This window comes from Gracilinanus agilis, chromosome 3 (assembly GCF_016433145.1).
Source record: "Gracilinanus agilis isolate LMUSP501 chromosome 3, AgileGrace, whole genome shotgun sequence".
Lineage (NCBI taxonomy): Eukaryota > Metazoa > Chordata > Mammalia > Didelphimorphia > Didelphidae > Gracilinanus > Gracilinanus agilis.
This window is the reverse complement of record NC_058132.1, coordinates 679,125,747-679,143,403: the sequence shown is the minus strand read 5'-3', so window position 1 is coordinate 679,143,403 and position 17,657 is coordinate 679,125,747. Positions and strand designations below refer to the sequence as shown.

Sequence of the window (17,657 nt, the reverse complement as noted above, 5' to 3'; positions counted from 1 at the left end):
CCCCCTTCCTTCCTTGTTTTAAGACGAGATATATTCTTCCTACCCTTTGTTTTTTAAAATCTCAAGAACAGTACCAATTTACCCCCAGGACCTCTGTTTTTCTTAATCAATATTCCCAATATTCTTTGAAGACATTAAGATTATGAAGGGACATTTATTTCTTCTTCCATTAAAATGTTAGTATTACATCATCCCAGGTTTCTATGGGCCTCATGTGCTTGTATTGCAGATGTCCTTCCTATTAGCTGTGGTCTTTTTATGAGAAATACTTGAAAGACTTCTCTTTTTTTCCATTAGAAGTCAATTCTTGGGGCAGCTGGGTAGCTCAGTGAATTGAGTCAGGCCTAGAGACGGGAGGTCCTAGGTTCAAATCCAGCCTCAGACACTTCCCAGCTGTGTGACCCCGGGCAAGTCACTTGACTCCCATTGCCCACCCTTACCACTCTTCCACCTAGGAGCCAGTACACAGAAGTTAAGGGTTTAAAAAAATTGAAAAAAATCTTAAATTAAAAAGTCAATTCTTACTCCTTATAGGATTATACTCAACTTTACCAGTAAGTTGTTCTTGGTTGTGAGCTTATCTCTTTTTTCTTTTGGAATACTGTGTTCTGAGAATTCCTCTATTTATAGTAGAATCTACTAGGTCTTGTGTGTTCCTAACTGTATGATTCCAAGGTACATGAACTGCTTCTTTCTGGATATTTGCAGTATTTTTTTCTTTGATGTGAGAGCTCTGGATGTGGGCCATGAAATTCCTAGAATTTTTCCTTTTGAAGTTTAAGGGAAAGATAGGTGGATTTATTCCATCTTTTTTGCTTGGTTCTAGTAAATTTGGGCAGTTTTCATTTCTGATATCTTAAAACCTAATATCCACAATTTAAAAAAATTATAGTTTTCTGAGAGTCCAATGATTCTTAAGTTATTTCATGAATAGTTTTTTATATCACTTGTTTTTTACATCATATATCTTGCATTCTCTTCTGTTACTTCAATCTTTTGTTTTGTCCTAACATTTTTTTTTTTTTGCAGTCTCACATTCTTTCATTTCTATTTAGTATATTCTAGTTTTCCAGGAGCCCATTTCTCTGGTACTTTCTCTTCAAAACTACTTATTCTCCTTTCAGTTCTGTCCTAGAGATTTTATTTAATTTTTTAATCTCTTATTTCATTTCTTCCAGATATTTATGTAGATCTTGTGGGAAAATTCATTTTTTCCTTTGCATCTTTGGAGTTAGCTTGGAGTTATAATTCTAAATCTACAGTTACAAATGGAGTTACAATAATTTTTTTCTTTTTTGGCATTTTCCTTGATTTATTAATTCCTTCAGTTTTAGGTGGTGCTAAATTAGAGATTTACATTTTGGGGTAAGGTTGTTGGCTCTGAGTGGTCCTGAGCTGGGTTCTTGTGCTGACTGCTCTTTACTAGGATTAAACTACCTGGATCTTTGAAGTTCACAGAGTGAGATCTTCAGGGCTGGACTTTGGAGCCACTGGGCCTAGGGAATCTTAACTAAGTGCTATGGTTGCAGGCCCTGTTCATTGTGCTTCCAAGGCCTCCACATCGGAGGTTTCTGACCACCTTGAGGTTTTGTAATAATAATTGTGTGGAAGTAAGTGGCTTTCAAAGTGTGAAAACAAGGACTTTTAGGTTAAGATGGCTGCAGAGTAGAAGCAGGGTGCTTTACTCTCCTAACCAACTCATACGTGATACCTTAAAAGGACACAAAAACCAAATCCAGATGAATGAAGGGACCCCACGATAGGGCGCAGCATTGAAGGTATGTGGGATTTGGGCATTTCCACACAATAAGGGGGTGAAATAGCTCCTAATAAAATGTGAGCTTATCAACCCTCCCCCACTCCCCACCCCACCTACAGTGCCCTGCCAGCACACAAGAGTTAGAGCCAGCTTGGGGCATTCACTAAGTTCTTGGCAGCTAACTGGGACCATCAAGGACTTGCTCCTGAGAGCAGCAAGATGTAAGACCCCAAATGGCTAAAGAACATGGACTTTGAACTCGAACCTAGAGCTGTGGGGTGAAAGACAGTGGAAGCAGCATACACTGAGACTCGTAAAGGAGCCTTGGGCAGAGGAGCAAGCGTGGGGCAATATCTGGGGTCCTGTCAGAGGCTTGACCCTGAGAACAGCTAGATTTGAGACCCCAGGAGCCTAAAGAGCATAGACTTTTTGTGTGAGGATATAGCTAAGAGGGGTGGCACTGCGCTGTGGCTTGTAAAGTAGTCTCAGGCAAAAACTACTCCACAGCTCTATACACAGAGAGCCTGCCCACCTCACTCAGACTTCTGACTGAGAAGGAAAAACCAGCATAATAATGGTAAGCAATGCCCAAGAACTAACCAAGAGAAAGAACAAGAGGAAAACATTAACACTCGATAGCTTTTACACAGAAAAAATCCAGACAGCAGAGGAGGACAAACAAGTAAACACATCTAAACCTTCCCAAAAAAATGAAAATTGGTCACACGCTCTTGAAGAGTTAAAATCTGAGATCATGAGAAAGATGGAAGAGATTTGGCAAGAAAAGTGGGAAATAGCTCGAAAGGAGTTTTTTTTTTAAATTAACATTTTAAAAGACAGAAACTCCCAATTGGAGAAAGATGCCACAAAATCAAACAAAATGATAAGCAAATTGGAGGCCCAAATTAAACAGCAGGAAAACAAAATAGACCAAATAGAAAAGGAAAATTAAAAGATTATAGCAGAAAACCAGTTTCTAAAGACCAGAATCAGGCAAGTAGAAGCCAATGGTCTTGCAAGACAGCAAGAACTAATAAAACAAAGTCAAAAGAATGACAAAATAAAAGACAATGCAACCAAAATCAGAAGGGAAATAACAAACTGGGGAAAAAATTTTATAACAAAAAACTCTGACAAAGGTCTAATTACTCAAATATATAAGGAGCTAAATCAATTGTACAAAAAAAAAAAATCAAGCCATTCCCCAGTTGATAAATGGGCAAGGGACATGAATAGGCAATTTTCAGATAAAGAAATCAAAACTATCAATAAGCACATGAGAAAGTATTCTAAATGTCTAATAATTAGAGAAATGCAAATCACAACTCTGAGGTATCACCTCACACCTAGCAGATTGGCTAAAATGACAGCAGGAGAGAGTAATGAATGTTGGAGGGGATGTGGCAAAATTGGGACATTAATGCAATTGCTGGTGGAGTTGTGAATTGATCCATCCATTCTGGATGGCAATTTGGAATTATGCCCAAAGAGCTCTAGAAGACTGCCTGCCCTTTGGTCCAGCCATACCTTTGCTGGGTTTGTACCCCAAAGAGATCATAAGGAAAAAAATATGTTCAAAAATATTTATAGCTGCACTCTTTGTGGTAGCAAAAAACTGGAAAACAAGGGTATGCCCTTCAATTGGGGAATGGCTGAACAAATTGTGGTATCTGTTGGTGATGTAATACTTTTGCGCTCAAAGGAATAATAAACTGGAGGAATTCCATGTGAACTGGAAAGACCTCCAGGAATTGATGCAGAGTGAAAGGAACAGAACCAGGAGAACTGATACACTGTGGTAAAATCGAAAGTAAAGGACTTCTGTACTGGCAGCAGTGCAAGGACCCAGGACAATTCTGAAGTTTTTAAGGCAAAAAAACTACCCACATTCAGAGGAAGAACTACAGGAGAAGAAACACAGAAGAAAAACAACTGCCTGAACACATGGGTTGATGTGGACATGATTGGGGAAGTAAAACTCTAAAACAACCATCAATAATATGGAAATAGGTCTTGATTGATGACACATGAAGAAACCAATGGAAATAAGTGTTGGCTGGGGAGTGGGGGATTAGGGGAAGGAAGAGTAAGAACATGAATCATGTAACCATGGAAAATTTTTTCTAAAAAATAAAATTAAAATAAATCATCAAAAAAATGAAAAAATAGAAGGAAACAAAATATCTCACTAAGAGAATGACAGATCAAGAAAACAGGTCTAGAAGAGACAATTTGAAAATCATTGGTCTTCCTTGAAAATCAGAAATTACTAGAAATTTGGACACTATACTACAAGAAATTATCCAAGAAAACTTCCCTGATGTTCTTCAACAAGAGGGCAAAATAGACATTGAAAGGATCCATAGATCATCCTCTACACTAGTGTTGGGCAGACTGTGGCCCCCTGAAATGTTCTATCCAGCCCTGTGACATTTTTCCTAATCTGACGAATACAATGAGTAGGATATAATACAATGAAACTTCAAAAGAGTTGCCTTAGAAACAGATAAGCATTTCCTTTCCTTTAGCCCCCTCTTTAAGAAATTTGCCCATCACTGCTCTACACTAAACCCTCAAAAGTTAAACCCTAGGAATATAATTGCCAAATTCAAGAGTTTCCAAGTTAAGGAAAAAATATTACAAGAAGCCAGAAAGAGACAATTCAGATATCAAGGAACACCAATCAGGATTACGCAGGATCTGACAGCTTTACACTAAAAGACCGCAAGGTTTGGAATGTGATATTCAGAAAGGCAAGAGAATTGGTTCTACAAAATGTGAAAACAAAGTTACTTTCTTGATTTAAAATTTTCTGACCCAAGATAATTCCTGTTATGTGACCCTGAGCAAGTCACTTAACCTCTATTGCCTAGCCCAGGGGTCGGCAACCTATGGCTCTTTCTGCAGGAGCCATAAAGTCCATTTTTTTTTTCAGGTGCTGTTATAGGAGCAGCACTGTGAGCACTGTACGGCTCTCATGAAATTACATTTTTAAAAATGTGGTGTTTATGGCTCTCACGGCCAAAAAGGTTGCCGACCCCTGGCCTAGCCCTACCACTCTTCTGCCTTGGAACCAAAACTGTTGATTCTAAGGTGGAAGGTAGGGGTTTACCAAAAAAAAAAAAGAAGAAGAAGAAGAAAAAGAAAGAAATCTACTGTAAAAAAATAAAAATTTTTAAGGATATCAATGAGAACCTTTTTTTGGGATGTTCAAACTGCTCACCACCTTTAACTGAGAATAACCCTACTATGTATTGACTTAGTGGCCATTAGGTTAAATTTTAGATTAAAAAAGATAAAGATTTAGATAAATAAAGAATGATCTCTTGTTTTAGTTAATTGCTAATTATGTTATAGAAAATGTTGAAAATCTTTGCTAAAAAAGCACACTAAAAAGTAAAATAGACGTTTTCCAGAATTATTAAAAATGTTGTCCAAATTAATTCTAAATCTGTTTTTCTCTTCTTTAGGATGCTAGAAAAGCATGTGGTGACACAACACTTGGTCAGGTAAAGTATTATTTCCTAATCCATTAATTATGTGTGACAATTTGGCATTGAAAGTCATCCTTACTTTAAACAGTGCTTAAAAATTGAATTGCATTCTTGTTAAAAGGCTGTGATAGGGGGCAGCTGGGTAGCTCAGTGGATTGAGAGCCAGGCCTAGAGACGGGAAATTCCTGGGTTCAAATCTGGCCTCAGACACTTCCTAGCTGTGTGACCCTGGGCAAGTCACTTGACCCCATTGCCTACCCTTACCACTCTTCCACCTATAAGTCAATACACAGAAGTTAAGGGTTTAAAATTTAAAAAAAAAAAAAAAAAAAAAAAAGGCTGTGATAGACGCTATACAGGTATACCTTGCCTAACATCCTTGATCATTTCTGGAAAATGGGATGCAAAATGCAGTGATGCATTAAGGTACTTGGATACCCAGTGCTGATGGGCAGGACACAGTGGCTCTGAGGCAGAAGGCAGAGAGCCTGACTCTTCTTACAGATTCGCTGGGTGACCTTAATAAGGAACTTCATCTCTCCAGGCCTCCTTTTATTTATGTATGAAATGAGGTAGTTAGACTAGATCAGGGGCTGTTAATCCTTTAGGAACTGGGGACAGATTTAGAGGGCTTGTGTTCTTGGGGGGTGGAGGGGCTGACAGTGAAGGAAGCCTATCCTTCGATTAATGAATGTGGATTAAAAAGATTATTTCATGGAGGGGTCCAAAAGCTTAAAGTAGCCTGCCAGAGGGGTCTGTGATACCAAAAAAAAAAAAGAAATCTCCTGGACTAGATGATAGTTTTTTAGGTTCCTTCTGTGATTCTGCCATTAAATTTACACCTTAAGTAATCAGGCCAATGGCATTAGACTGGGGCTTCAGTTATTACAAGAAAGTTTGGTTGTGCTTTATTTCTTTCATGAGTTTAAAAAACATTTTTTTAAAATAAAATTTGATGGTATATTTAATGGTACATTAAATTTATTGTGGGTGATATTATGTAGGATAGGATCATATAGCTCTCTCTTCAAATAGTTCTATATTCCTTTTAGATACCTGGTGCAAGAGATTTGTGGTTTCCCCAAGCATAAAGTATTAAAGCTTTTAGAGGTCCTTTTCTGTAAACTCATGAGGTTGAATAAAATGATAAACTTATGGTTCTATTATTTTGTTAATAATAAAATATTATGATGGCAAGGCAATAAAATTTATCCTTTCAGCTATTTATTGTCACTTCAATTTAGTGAAAAGAATTTAGTTGCTTATAAAGATTTATAGCACTGGTGTTATGATGGACTATAATTCTATGTAAAGCCTGGTTTTTATCCTTTGATTATCCACTTTGAAATTCTTGTTAATAATTCAAGATTAAGATTCATCTGTATTAATTTAGGTTTATATTCTACAAAAGAAGTTCAATCAATCCGTATATTATGTTTTTGAGCAGTATGGTGTAATGTATTGAGCTTGTATTGGTTATTACTCAGCCACTAACTGACAGTAGCATCTTCTGTACTTTATTTGTAAAATGAATGGGTTGGACCAATGATCTTAAAGCCAATTCCAGCTTTTAAAAAAATTCTGAGATCTTTCTTCAGATATTGTAGATAAAATTTCTCTGAGGAATAATTTCCAACATAGTCTATATATATAGTTGTAGGATTAAGATAGTTTAAGTATTTTTTATTTAGTTTAAGCTTCCTTTTAAAATCATTGAGAAAAGTTTGTCATCATCACTTAGGATTACTTTTAAGATAATGATTTTCTTTTTCTTTCTTTCTAAAGATGACAACGAGTCTGGATTCTGTAGGAAGAATTCAGATGCGAACAAGGCGTACACTTCGAGGTCACTTAGCTAAGATTTATGCCATGCACTGGGGATATGATTCAAGGTTTGTACTTGAAGTTTTCAGTGTTAAAACAGAATAAAGTTATTTCTTTTTAATAATAAAAATTTGCATTAGTGTTTAGAGTAATTGGAGAACAACACACATTGTGAGAATTAATTTCCCCTTCCCAGAAAATCTTCATTGACATTTTGAAAAGCTTCAGCTAATCTAGTAAACTTGATTCTCAAAAAATTATTATTTTAATTAAATTTGTGTAGAAATGAGTTTGTATTCATTTCACTTCTAACCTGCGCACTTAAATCATATAAGTGAATTTTAAAAGTAGTAAGCCATTATTATATACAAAGTACTGTGATACACACTGGGGATATAGGTATAAAAATGAGCTACTTAAAACATGTGAGTTTACATGTTAATGGGGCAACACATTTTAGGGAGTGCTGGCCAGGAAAGAATGTTTTGGTTCGAGTCACAGGAAAGGTGAGTAGAGGAATAAGACTTCCACTGACATACTTTTTCCAAAAATAGTTATTATGCTGATTTCATTACATTTTTCAAGAAAAGAAGTTAAGGGATCCAGGGATAGGTAAAGAGTGGGCATGAATATGCTAAAGGAATTCAGAACTGAGGGGCATTGAGGCATAATCCTCCGGAGCCCTGGTTTGGAGGGCAGAGCAGTAGCAGCAGAGTTTATTCAGAAATATTACTTCAGTGGGTTTTTTTTTTCCTTTGAAATAGTATTCAATCCATTAATTTATTAGGTGCCTGCTGGGTTCAGGGTACTTATCTCTGCTTTATTGAAGTTTAAAGTATAATTTGCGGGGAGGACAGGAAATGAATATACATAACTTTTTGTGACACGTTAAATATATATTCAACAAAAGGTGAGAATTTCTAGGAGGGGGGGATTGAGTTTATTTGCAGACATTGAGAAAGACTTCAAGGATTAAGAGTCAGCATCTCAGCTAGACTTCAAAGAAACCAAAAGAGGTCTACAGACAGTGTGGAAAGGGAGACAAGAAGCCAGCATTGAGAGTCTTGGATCAGAGTGAGGAAGAGCTCAAAAGTCTAGTTTGGCTAGGATATATGTGGTTTCACGAGCCTGGAGGAATAAACTGACAGCCAGATGATTGAGGGCTTTGGATCCCAGACTAAATAGTTTGTATTTTGTATCAGAGGTGATGAGAACCCAGAGAAGGCATTTGAGGAGAGAAGTGACCTGATTAGACCTGTGTGAGAGAAATAGCTGTGGGAAGGATGAATTAGAGAAGGAAGAGAAGAGATAGAGAGAACATTCAGAAGATTACAGAGCTCAAAGTGAAGTCATGAAGGCCTCCGTTAGGGTGGGTGTCCTGTCAATGGGTACAAGATGGGTTGGGATGGGTACAAGAGATTTATAACAGAATCAGGAGGAATTGGCTTCTCCAACTTTAAGGAGTCCAGAATCATTGCTAGTCCTTAAGCCTGCACGAGTAGGAGAATGGTGGTGCCCCCAAAAAGGGGAATTTAGGAATTTTTATATACATGTGGACAGGAGGTGGCAGTGTCTAGAAAGTAACTGAAGGATGAGTTTAGTGGAGAGATCAGAGCGGGAGGTAAAAGATATTTATAATTGGTTGTATTATGATTGGTAAGAGCATTTTCTGGAACATTTGGGAAGATGATTTTAAGATCAAGGAATAAGTGGGTGATGAGGAATTGGAGACAGAATTGGGAAATGTAGGAGAGATATCAAAACAGGTTATCCATAACACACAGAGCTCTGGGCCTGGAGTCAGGAAGGCCTGGGTTCAAAGTCACCTTCAAGTCTCTTCATAGCTATGTGGACCCTGGACAAGTCACTGTCTTCAGTTTCCTTATCAAAAAAATAAATAAATAGCACTGACCTCCCAGGGTTATCTTAAGGACAAAATGAGATGTTTATAAAATGCTTTGTAAACCTTAAAGTACTATATAAATGTTATCGATTATATCTTTTAATTCTAAAATTATATATAGCGTATATAGCATGTCATAGCTATTTAATAAACAGTTGACCCAGAAACAGAAATGACAATCAGTTCATCTTCCAGTTCTCTTTATAGCAGAAAGTTTTACAAATTTGGCAAAAAAAAAAGCCAATGACACATGCATTGGCTGGTTTTTTAGTTTGGTTTTCAGAAATCCATAACTGCCATTACTATAAAGTTAAATAAGAATAAGACAAGGTATTAGTTAGATGTTATTCTTATTTTGTAGTGGGTATATAAGATTTTCTGGTTTGCCATTTCACCTATTTATAGTACAATTTGGATCAAACTTATTTTTCAGTAGAAAAAAGAATAGTCTGTTCTGAATAGTTATGTATATTATGTATATTAACATATGCCATATGACTAATATGAAACTTTTCCCTAAATGTTTAAATTATGTTTATTGGTTTCCTTTAGGCTCCTAGTCAGTGCTTCCCAAGATGGAAAACTAATCATTTGGGATAGCTATACAACAAATAAGGTAGGTTTGCTTTCCAGGTCCTTTTGTTTTGTTCTTGGGTTTGATGTTCTATCCATTATTGTTCATCCCATTTTTTTTACTGCTTTAAACATGGTTTTATTTGTTATTTACTTCTAAGAGTAATTTGGAATATTAAGTAACATATTCCTTAAGACTTAAATTAAATTTATGATTTTGCTTCTTTCCCTGCAATCATGGAAATCTAATTCAGCATGAGTACTTTTGCAAAGGATGCTCAAATTGTAGATTTCAACTTGGGAATAGACCATTTAATATGAAATCTGTTTTTTTAAAGTCCCTCCCAATGTTCTGACAATACCAGTTTTCTTGATTTTGTTTTATCTGGATTTTCCTTTATAAATAAATTTGTAGACATATTTTGACCTCTGTCTGAATTTGAGGCATTAATAAGTTATAAGAAAACACTAATTTCTTAAATATCGAATACAGTTATATGAACTTGTCTTTCTTCTTTGAGAATAGCTTGCAAGATGCCATGTTAAGTAAGAACTTCTTTATTGGGGTTTAGATTGATTTTGGAAAATGAATAGATCTGAAAGCCCAGAAAATGAACTTAATTCTGGACACCCTTTGGAGAGGCGCATTACCCTCCATGCTTCTCCCCAACTTTATGAGGCAATGACATAAACTTATGGGGTGACATGCAAACTAACACAGTTTTCTCAGGATCGGGATATAAATATTATAGTCATTTTAGATCGCTGTGGCTGGATAAGAACATAATACTAATCATGGCTTTGACCTCCTTGCGGCTCAGTTTCAAGACCAGTCAGCTGTTTTGCTGGTGACTTCTGTTTGGATACAAAAGGACCAACAGAATGGATGGACCAAAAGAAATCTGTCACCATGGCGAGAGAAGAGTAGCAACCGCATTTTTGTATAATTAAGAAAGAATTATTATTATTATATAAGACTAATATCTATAAAATATTTCCTTTCTTATTGCCTAGTCTTGTGGCTGAAGGAATAACTATTCCCCTTCTATATATAATATTTCTTTTATTCAAGGCTCGATACATGCTTTGTTTTTCATTCCCTAAATGAATTAATCCTGTTTGGACTCTTGGTACTTAAAGAAGCATTCAAAATTTAACAATTGCTATGTCTAAACATCACTTTTGGAGTACTGTAAAAAACATGATTCTGCTAGGGAAAGAGCTATATTTTATTGCATTTTTAAGTATTTTTGGTTAATCCCTCAGTTTTCTAGCAGATATTGCAGACTTTAACAGGGTATAAAGAGTCATCTAAATAGGGTAAGAAGAATTTTAGGGAGTCTTATTTCAGAATAGTTTTGATCATGAGAAAATAATATTTAATATATAGTAGTTGCTTTTCTCACTTTTCCTCCCAAACCTTTTCACTTTAACAGTTTATTTGGTTAATTCTTATGTTATCTTTAATTTTTAATGTTAGTAGTACTTTAAGATTCAAGCAGATCCCAAAACGATTAATAGATAAGTATGTCTGTTTTTAAAAAATGTCTAATCAATGCTTTGATATTTGATGTTTGTTCTCAAGATGCATGCCATTCCTTTGAGATCTTCCTGGGTGATGACCTGTGCTTATGCTCCCTCTGGTAATTATGTTGCTTGTGGTGGTTTGGATAACATCTGTTCCATCTACAACCTGAAAACTAGGGAAGGCAATGTGAGAGTGAGCCGGGAGTTACCGGGCCATACAGGTGAGCTGTCGTCATTATAACCACTTATCCAGGCTGACCCTTTGCCCTGCCCAGGCCTATTCTCTTAATTGTTTACAGTCAGCTGACCTATAGCAAGCAGCAAGGTGGGTGAAATGCATAGAGTGCCAGGCATGGATTCAGAAAGACTCATCGTACTGGGTTCAAATCTAGCACTTACTGGCTTGTGTGGCCCTGAGCAAGTCAGTTAACCCCATTTGCCTCAGTTTCCTCATCTTTAAAATGAGCTGCAGAAGGAAATGGCAGACTGCTCTAGTATCTTTGCCAAGAAAACCCCAAATGGGGATATGACTAAAATGAATGAACAACAATGACCTGTAAGTGACCTGTGCTATAGTGAGCATAGGTATAAGCAAAATTTGGGCTCAGCTGAATACAGCAAAAATATTAATGGAGTGATAGAGCAGAATTGTGAGAACCTTTAGCTTTCTGATAATTTCAGAAATTGAACCCTTGGTGTTTAAATCTGACTTCTGCATGTTCTGCCGTCAAGTAGCACTTTCAGGCCATTAGCAGCTATGTACAGTTAATAAATCAGAAATTCATAATGCAGTTAATAAATCACAAATTTTATAAGAAGATAGATCTTGTTAACTGGTTCCAATTTTCAAAGTGAGTACTTTAATGATTATAAATAAGTTTTGATTAGCAGCATTTACTAGATATATTTAACTATCTTCATTGATTTACAAATGGTATCGATTTTCCAGATACTTCAGTATTAAAAGAATTTGTTTACCATTGAACACCATTATAACAGGCTGTAACCCTTTTTTTACTTGTTGCCATTTTGCATGCACTCAGCTTCCTGAATGAATGATAACATTTTCTATTTTGTGTACTGCAGGCTACTTATCCTGCTGCCGTTTCTTAGATGACAACCAAATTGTTACAAGTTCAGGAGATACAACCTGGTAAGTCTATGTAAGAGGAAAACTAATCAGAGAAGAAAAATTTCATTTGAAAATGGAAAACAGATACTAAATATTTCATTTTTTTTTAATAGTGCTTTATGGGACATTGAAACTGGCCAACAGACCACCACGTTCACTGGACATACTGGAGATGTGATGAGTCTGTCTCTAAGTCCTGACATGAAAACTTTCGTTTCTGGTGCTTGTGATGCCTCTTCTAAACTCTGGGATATCCGAGATGGCATGTGTAGGCAGTCTTTCATTGGGCATGTGTCAGATATTAATGCTGTCTGTGTAAGTGAATGGTATCTATACAGAGAATTTACCATATTGCGTATAGATAGTCTTGCATTCTGCCTAATTTTCAGTTATCTGCTTCGAATTATATTTATAAAATGTTGTGTTCTTAAGATCAAAGTCCTTATGATTGAACCATGGATCATTACCACAAACACTGGTTCATCTACAGGTAAAACACAATTTTTATCTTAAACAATCCAGAGGAATCTATCAGTTTGGAAAAACAAGTAGTCCTTTAAAGTGTTTACTCCTTAATAAATGAGAAGAAATCAGGACTATCTCTTTGAAACCTGAGAAATAAATAGACCAAACAGAAATATATGTAAGGATGCTTCAAAAGCAACAACCACAAAATCCTAAAGGGGGAAAAAAGTTCTCTTTTATTTAAAAAAGAAATCTGAAACAGAAAAAAATAAGCTAGGCTTAAGGAGGAAATTCCTGCTAATGTAATCTACCAAGAGGGACTAAACTTATATTCATTATGTGACTAGGGAGGACCCAAAATCTTTTAATTAATTTGGCTGCCAAAATCATTCATTATCAAAGAATCATAGTTTTTCACTGTTGGAAATTATCTCCGTGGGAATTAGTCCAGTGAAAAATATGGCCTATTCCACTTTTAGAAAGCTCTCATTTTGTAGATAATGTTTCTTTACAAGGTTAAATTTGCCTCCTTGAAACTCTCACCCATCATTGTTAGTGTCTTGTGTAAGATACTGGTCTAAAAAATTTCTGCTGAACTGCTTTTCATCCTTTAACACAATACAGTATACATTTATCCTGAAGACTCTTACCAAATATGAATCAGCATGGAAGGCCCTTTTTAATATAGATATCTTTAGCTATCAAAAACTGAAAGCTAGGGAGCAGCTGGGTAGCTCAGTGGATTGAGAGCCAGGCCTAGAGACAGGAGGTCCTAGGTTCAAATCCGGCCTCAGACACTTCCCAGCTGTGTGACCCTGGGCAAGTCACTTGACCCCCATTGCCTACCCTTACCAATCTTCCACCTATAAGTCAATACACAGAAGTTAAGGGTTTAAAATTTAAAAAAAAAAACAAAAAACTGAAAGCTAGGCTGATTTTCAGTGGGAAATATTGGAAGTTTTCTCAGGAAACATAGAAACAAGAAAGTCTTATCTTCCCCACTATTATGTGACATAGTTTTAGAAATTCTAATAGCCGTAAAACAGAAATGAAAAGACATGAATATGAACACAGAGGAGACAGAATTATCCCTATTTATTAGTGGACATGATGCTCTATTTTGAAAACTTGAGAGTAACTAAACAACTGATGAAGGTTATTATTAGTTTTAGTGAAGTAGCAAGATACAAAATAAATTCACAAAAATTGGAAATACTAATGTAGAGAAATAACAAGAAAAAGAAAAGACTGAAATCTCATATATACTAACAAAATGTATAAGCTATCTGAAAAGTTAACCAGCTAAGATTATATATAGTTATAAAACTCTCATTGCAAATATAAAATATTTGAACAGTTTGGGCCACCTCAATATGATAAAAACTGTGACTAAATCAACAAACTTAATTCTTTGCCAGTCTGACCACCAAGGAGTTATTTTGTAGAGCTGGACAAAATAATAACATAATTCATCTGAAGGAATGAAAGGTCTGGAATCTCAAGGGAAATAATGGCAAGAAGTAGGTATGAAGGAAAGTGTAGCACTTATAGACCTCAAAACTATATGATAAAACAATAATCACCAGAACTCTTTGGGTTTTTGTTTGTTTTTTTAAATTTATCAGTTGAACAGCTTAGAGAAACAAAACTAAGGGGAAAAAAATGTCTGCAATAAGTACCATATTCAGTAAAGCTGGCAGTGTAAACTGTAGTGGGAAGAGTTCTCTGTTCAACGACTTCTGGGAAAATTGCCCTAAGACTCCATCCCGGCACTAGTTCATTGTTAGCTTTGGCTTTGCTACTGTTTCACGTTCTCGTTTTTTGTCCACTGTCTTTGCCCCCACCCTCCTTCTGTTTCGATTCTAAGTTGATGGTCCCAATTTCTATATATCCACGTCAGTCTCTTCAATTAACCCGTGTTTTTCCTCTCTAGTTATTTCTCTGATATCTTCAAGTTTTGTTTCATCTTAAGTTTTTCCCATTCTTCATGAGTAGATTTCCCCAGTACAGCTGAACCCTTTAGAAGCGGCTTCTTGATTCAAAGAACCATTTGAAATCTGTTCTCACCAAATCTAGGATTTATGTTAGTTGTGACTAATTTTCCTCTTTCTCTCTCAGTACAAGTTACAGTATCTAGTTGCAATAGAATATTATTGTACTATGAGAAATGCTGAGCAGGCTGATTTCAGAAAAAACTGGGAAGAGCTATATGAATTGATAAAGAGTAAAGTGAGCAGAACCAGGAGTTCATTGCATACAGTAACAGCAATATTGTAATGTTGTTCACTTGTGGAAAACTTGGCTACTCCAAAACAGTTTCAAAAGACCCAAGATGAAAAAAATTTTACTTACAGTCCAATGATTACTATTTTCCAGGCACTGTGCTAACTGGGCTTGTAAAACAAAACAAAAAACAGCAAAAGCACAGTCTCTGTTTTCTAGGTGTTCACTTTTTAATGGGAGAGGCAAGGTGCAAATAACTACTTATATATAAACTTGGAGGAAATGTTCACTTGCCTTTAGGTTCTCATCAGTTCTAATGGTGCAGTCAAATTGGCAAAAATGAGATCTAAGATACAATCTACTTGTTGGCTTCTCTACCTTTTTTTTTTCTCTACCATACCTTCTATCTTAGAATCAATACTGAGTATCAGTTCTAAGGCAGAAGAATGGTATGGGCTAGGCAATGGGAGTTAAGTGACTTGCCCTGGGTCACACAGCTAGGAATTATCTGAGGCCACATTTGAACCCAAGACCACCCCTCTCTAGGCCTGTTCTCAATCATCATCTAGCTGCCCCCAGTTTCTCTACCTTTTAAAGAAAAAAACCTATTAATGCAGATCAGAAAGAGAATATCAGCAGATGTCTGAGTAATTGAAGCCCTCATCAATACAATGCCATGCCTGCAGCTGGGTAGCTTAGTGGATTGAGAGTCAGGCCTAGAGACAGGAGGTCCTAGATACAAATCTGGCCTCAGACACTTCCCAGCTGTGTGACCCTGGGCAAGTCACTTGACCGCCATTGCCCACCCTTACCGCTCTTCCACTTAGGAGCCAATACACAGAAGTTAAGGGTTTAAAAAAAATATACTATACCATGCCTCAGTGTAAGCATTCTCATTTTATTTCCTAAACAGCGCATCTCTTTCCTCTTTCTTCCACCTTGTAGTGTACTATAATGGGAATAATAATCTCTCCACCTTGTTTCTACTTTCTAGCTCTTGGATTTTCTAACACAAGTATATTTTCTTAACTTTTCTATCCCAATGCTACCTTCCCCCCTTTACCTAACTTGTTCTTTTTTTTTTAAATAACATATATCTACCCATAAACATATTTCAATTGTGTTTCATTCTACCGAGTCTTAGGGACACCTAAGAAGTTAAATTTGCCTTCTTGCTTTAGAATTTCTGGTTCAATTTACTTTTCTAAACTGTGACCATTTATGCATAGATATGTGAGGCTGTAGATTTTACTACTAACCATTTCTTTCTTTGATTTTTTTTTTTTGTCTGTGTCTCCACTACCATTCTTCTATCTTCATTGTACTCACTCTCTATGAGGTCTAGCTTGGTGAATACACATGGGCAGTCCCCTATCCGTCCTTTTCCTTTCCTTGTCAAAGTAAAGCCCTTTTACATCTGCAAATTCATTTTTTTTTAAATCTAGCCCTTTACTCAGTGCTTTTCTTACAACATTCTTGTCTTATCACCTAACAAAGTACCTAATACATAGTATTGAGTCTTAATAAATACTTATTTGACTTATTTCCATTTGTACCTGTGTGAATGACCAGAAGAGAGTGAACATCTGTTCTAACAAGTCTTGGGAGATTCTTTTAGGTCTTGGTTACGTGCCCTGAGAAGCAACAGTCATCTCAGTTAGTGTTATCTGGCCAAAAGATGTTATTAAAGGGACATTTTCAAAGAACCCTAGAAGGACTCATAAGAACTGATGAGTGAAACCATTGCAATCTATTCATCAACTACAACATTATAATAACATAATTATGGGAGCTTAAGAACTCTGATCAATGCAGTTACCATCTAAGATTCCAGAAGCATGTAACCTAACTCCTAATAGGTGATGGACGCAAGATGCAGAATTCAACGTGTTTTTGGACATGGGCAATATGGAAATATACTTTGCATGATGCTCCATATTATTTTTTTTTAACATTTATTAATATACATTTTTAACATGGTTACCTGATTCATGCTCCTCCTATCCCCTTCACACACACCCCCCCCCGCACTCCCCCCACCCATGGCCGATGCACATTTCCACTAGTTTTGTCATGTGTCCTTGATCAAGACCAATTTCCAAATTGTTGTTAGTTGCATTGGTGTGGTAGTTTCCAGTCCACACCCTCAATCACCTCCACCCAGACCCTTGCGTTCAAGCAGTTGTTTTTCTTATATGTTTCCTCTCCTGCAGTCCTTCCTCTGAATGTGGGTAACATCTTTACCATAAATCCCTCAGAATTGTCCTGGATCCTTGCATTGCTGCTGGTACAGAGGTCCATTACATTCAATTTTACCACAGTATATCAGTCTCAGTGTACAATGTTCTTCTGGCTCTGCTCCTTTCGCTCTGCATCAGTTCCCGGAGGTCTCTCCAGTTCGCCTGGAACTCCTCCAGTTTATTATTCCTTTTAGCACAGTAGTATTCCATCACCCGCATATACCACAGTTTGTTTAGCCATTCCCCAATTGAAGGACATCCCCTCCTTTTCCAGTTTGTTGCCACCACAAAAAGCGCAGCTATAAATATTTTCGTACAAGTCTGTTTATCTATGATCTCTTTGGGGTACAAACCCAGCAATGGTATGGCTGGATCAAAGGGCAGGCATTCTTTTATAGCCCTTTGAGCATGGTTCCAAATTGCCAGCCAGAATGGCTGGATCAGTTCACAGCTCCACCAGCAATGCATTAATGTCCCAATTTTGCCACATCCCCTCCAGCATTCATTACTCTCCCCT

At 36.6% G+C, this 17,657-nt stretch overlaps 1 protein-coding gene across 1 annotated transcript in view; it reads left to right on the top strand.

The window, feature by feature from the left end:
- The first annotated feature begins 4,882 nt into the window (after positions 1-4,882).
- Positions 4,883-17,657, top strand: part of GNB4 (G protein subunit beta 4) — a 26,973-nt gene continuing 14,198 nt past the window's right edge. Inside the window, exons 1-6 of the mRNA XM_044670944.1 lie at positions 4,883-5,268; positions 7,039-7,145; positions 9,533-9,596; positions 11,139-11,301; positions 12,167-12,233; positions 12,326-12,527. Of these exons, the coding sequence (XP_044526879.1) occupies positions 7,039-7,145; positions 9,533-9,596; positions 11,139-11,301; positions 12,167-12,233; positions 12,326-12,527 (603 nt within the window). The 5' untranslated portion in view covers positions 4,883-5,268. The remainder of the gene's footprint in view (positions 5,269-7,038; positions 7,146-9,532; positions 9,597-11,138; positions 11,302-12,166; positions 12,234-12,325; positions 12,528-17,657) is intronic.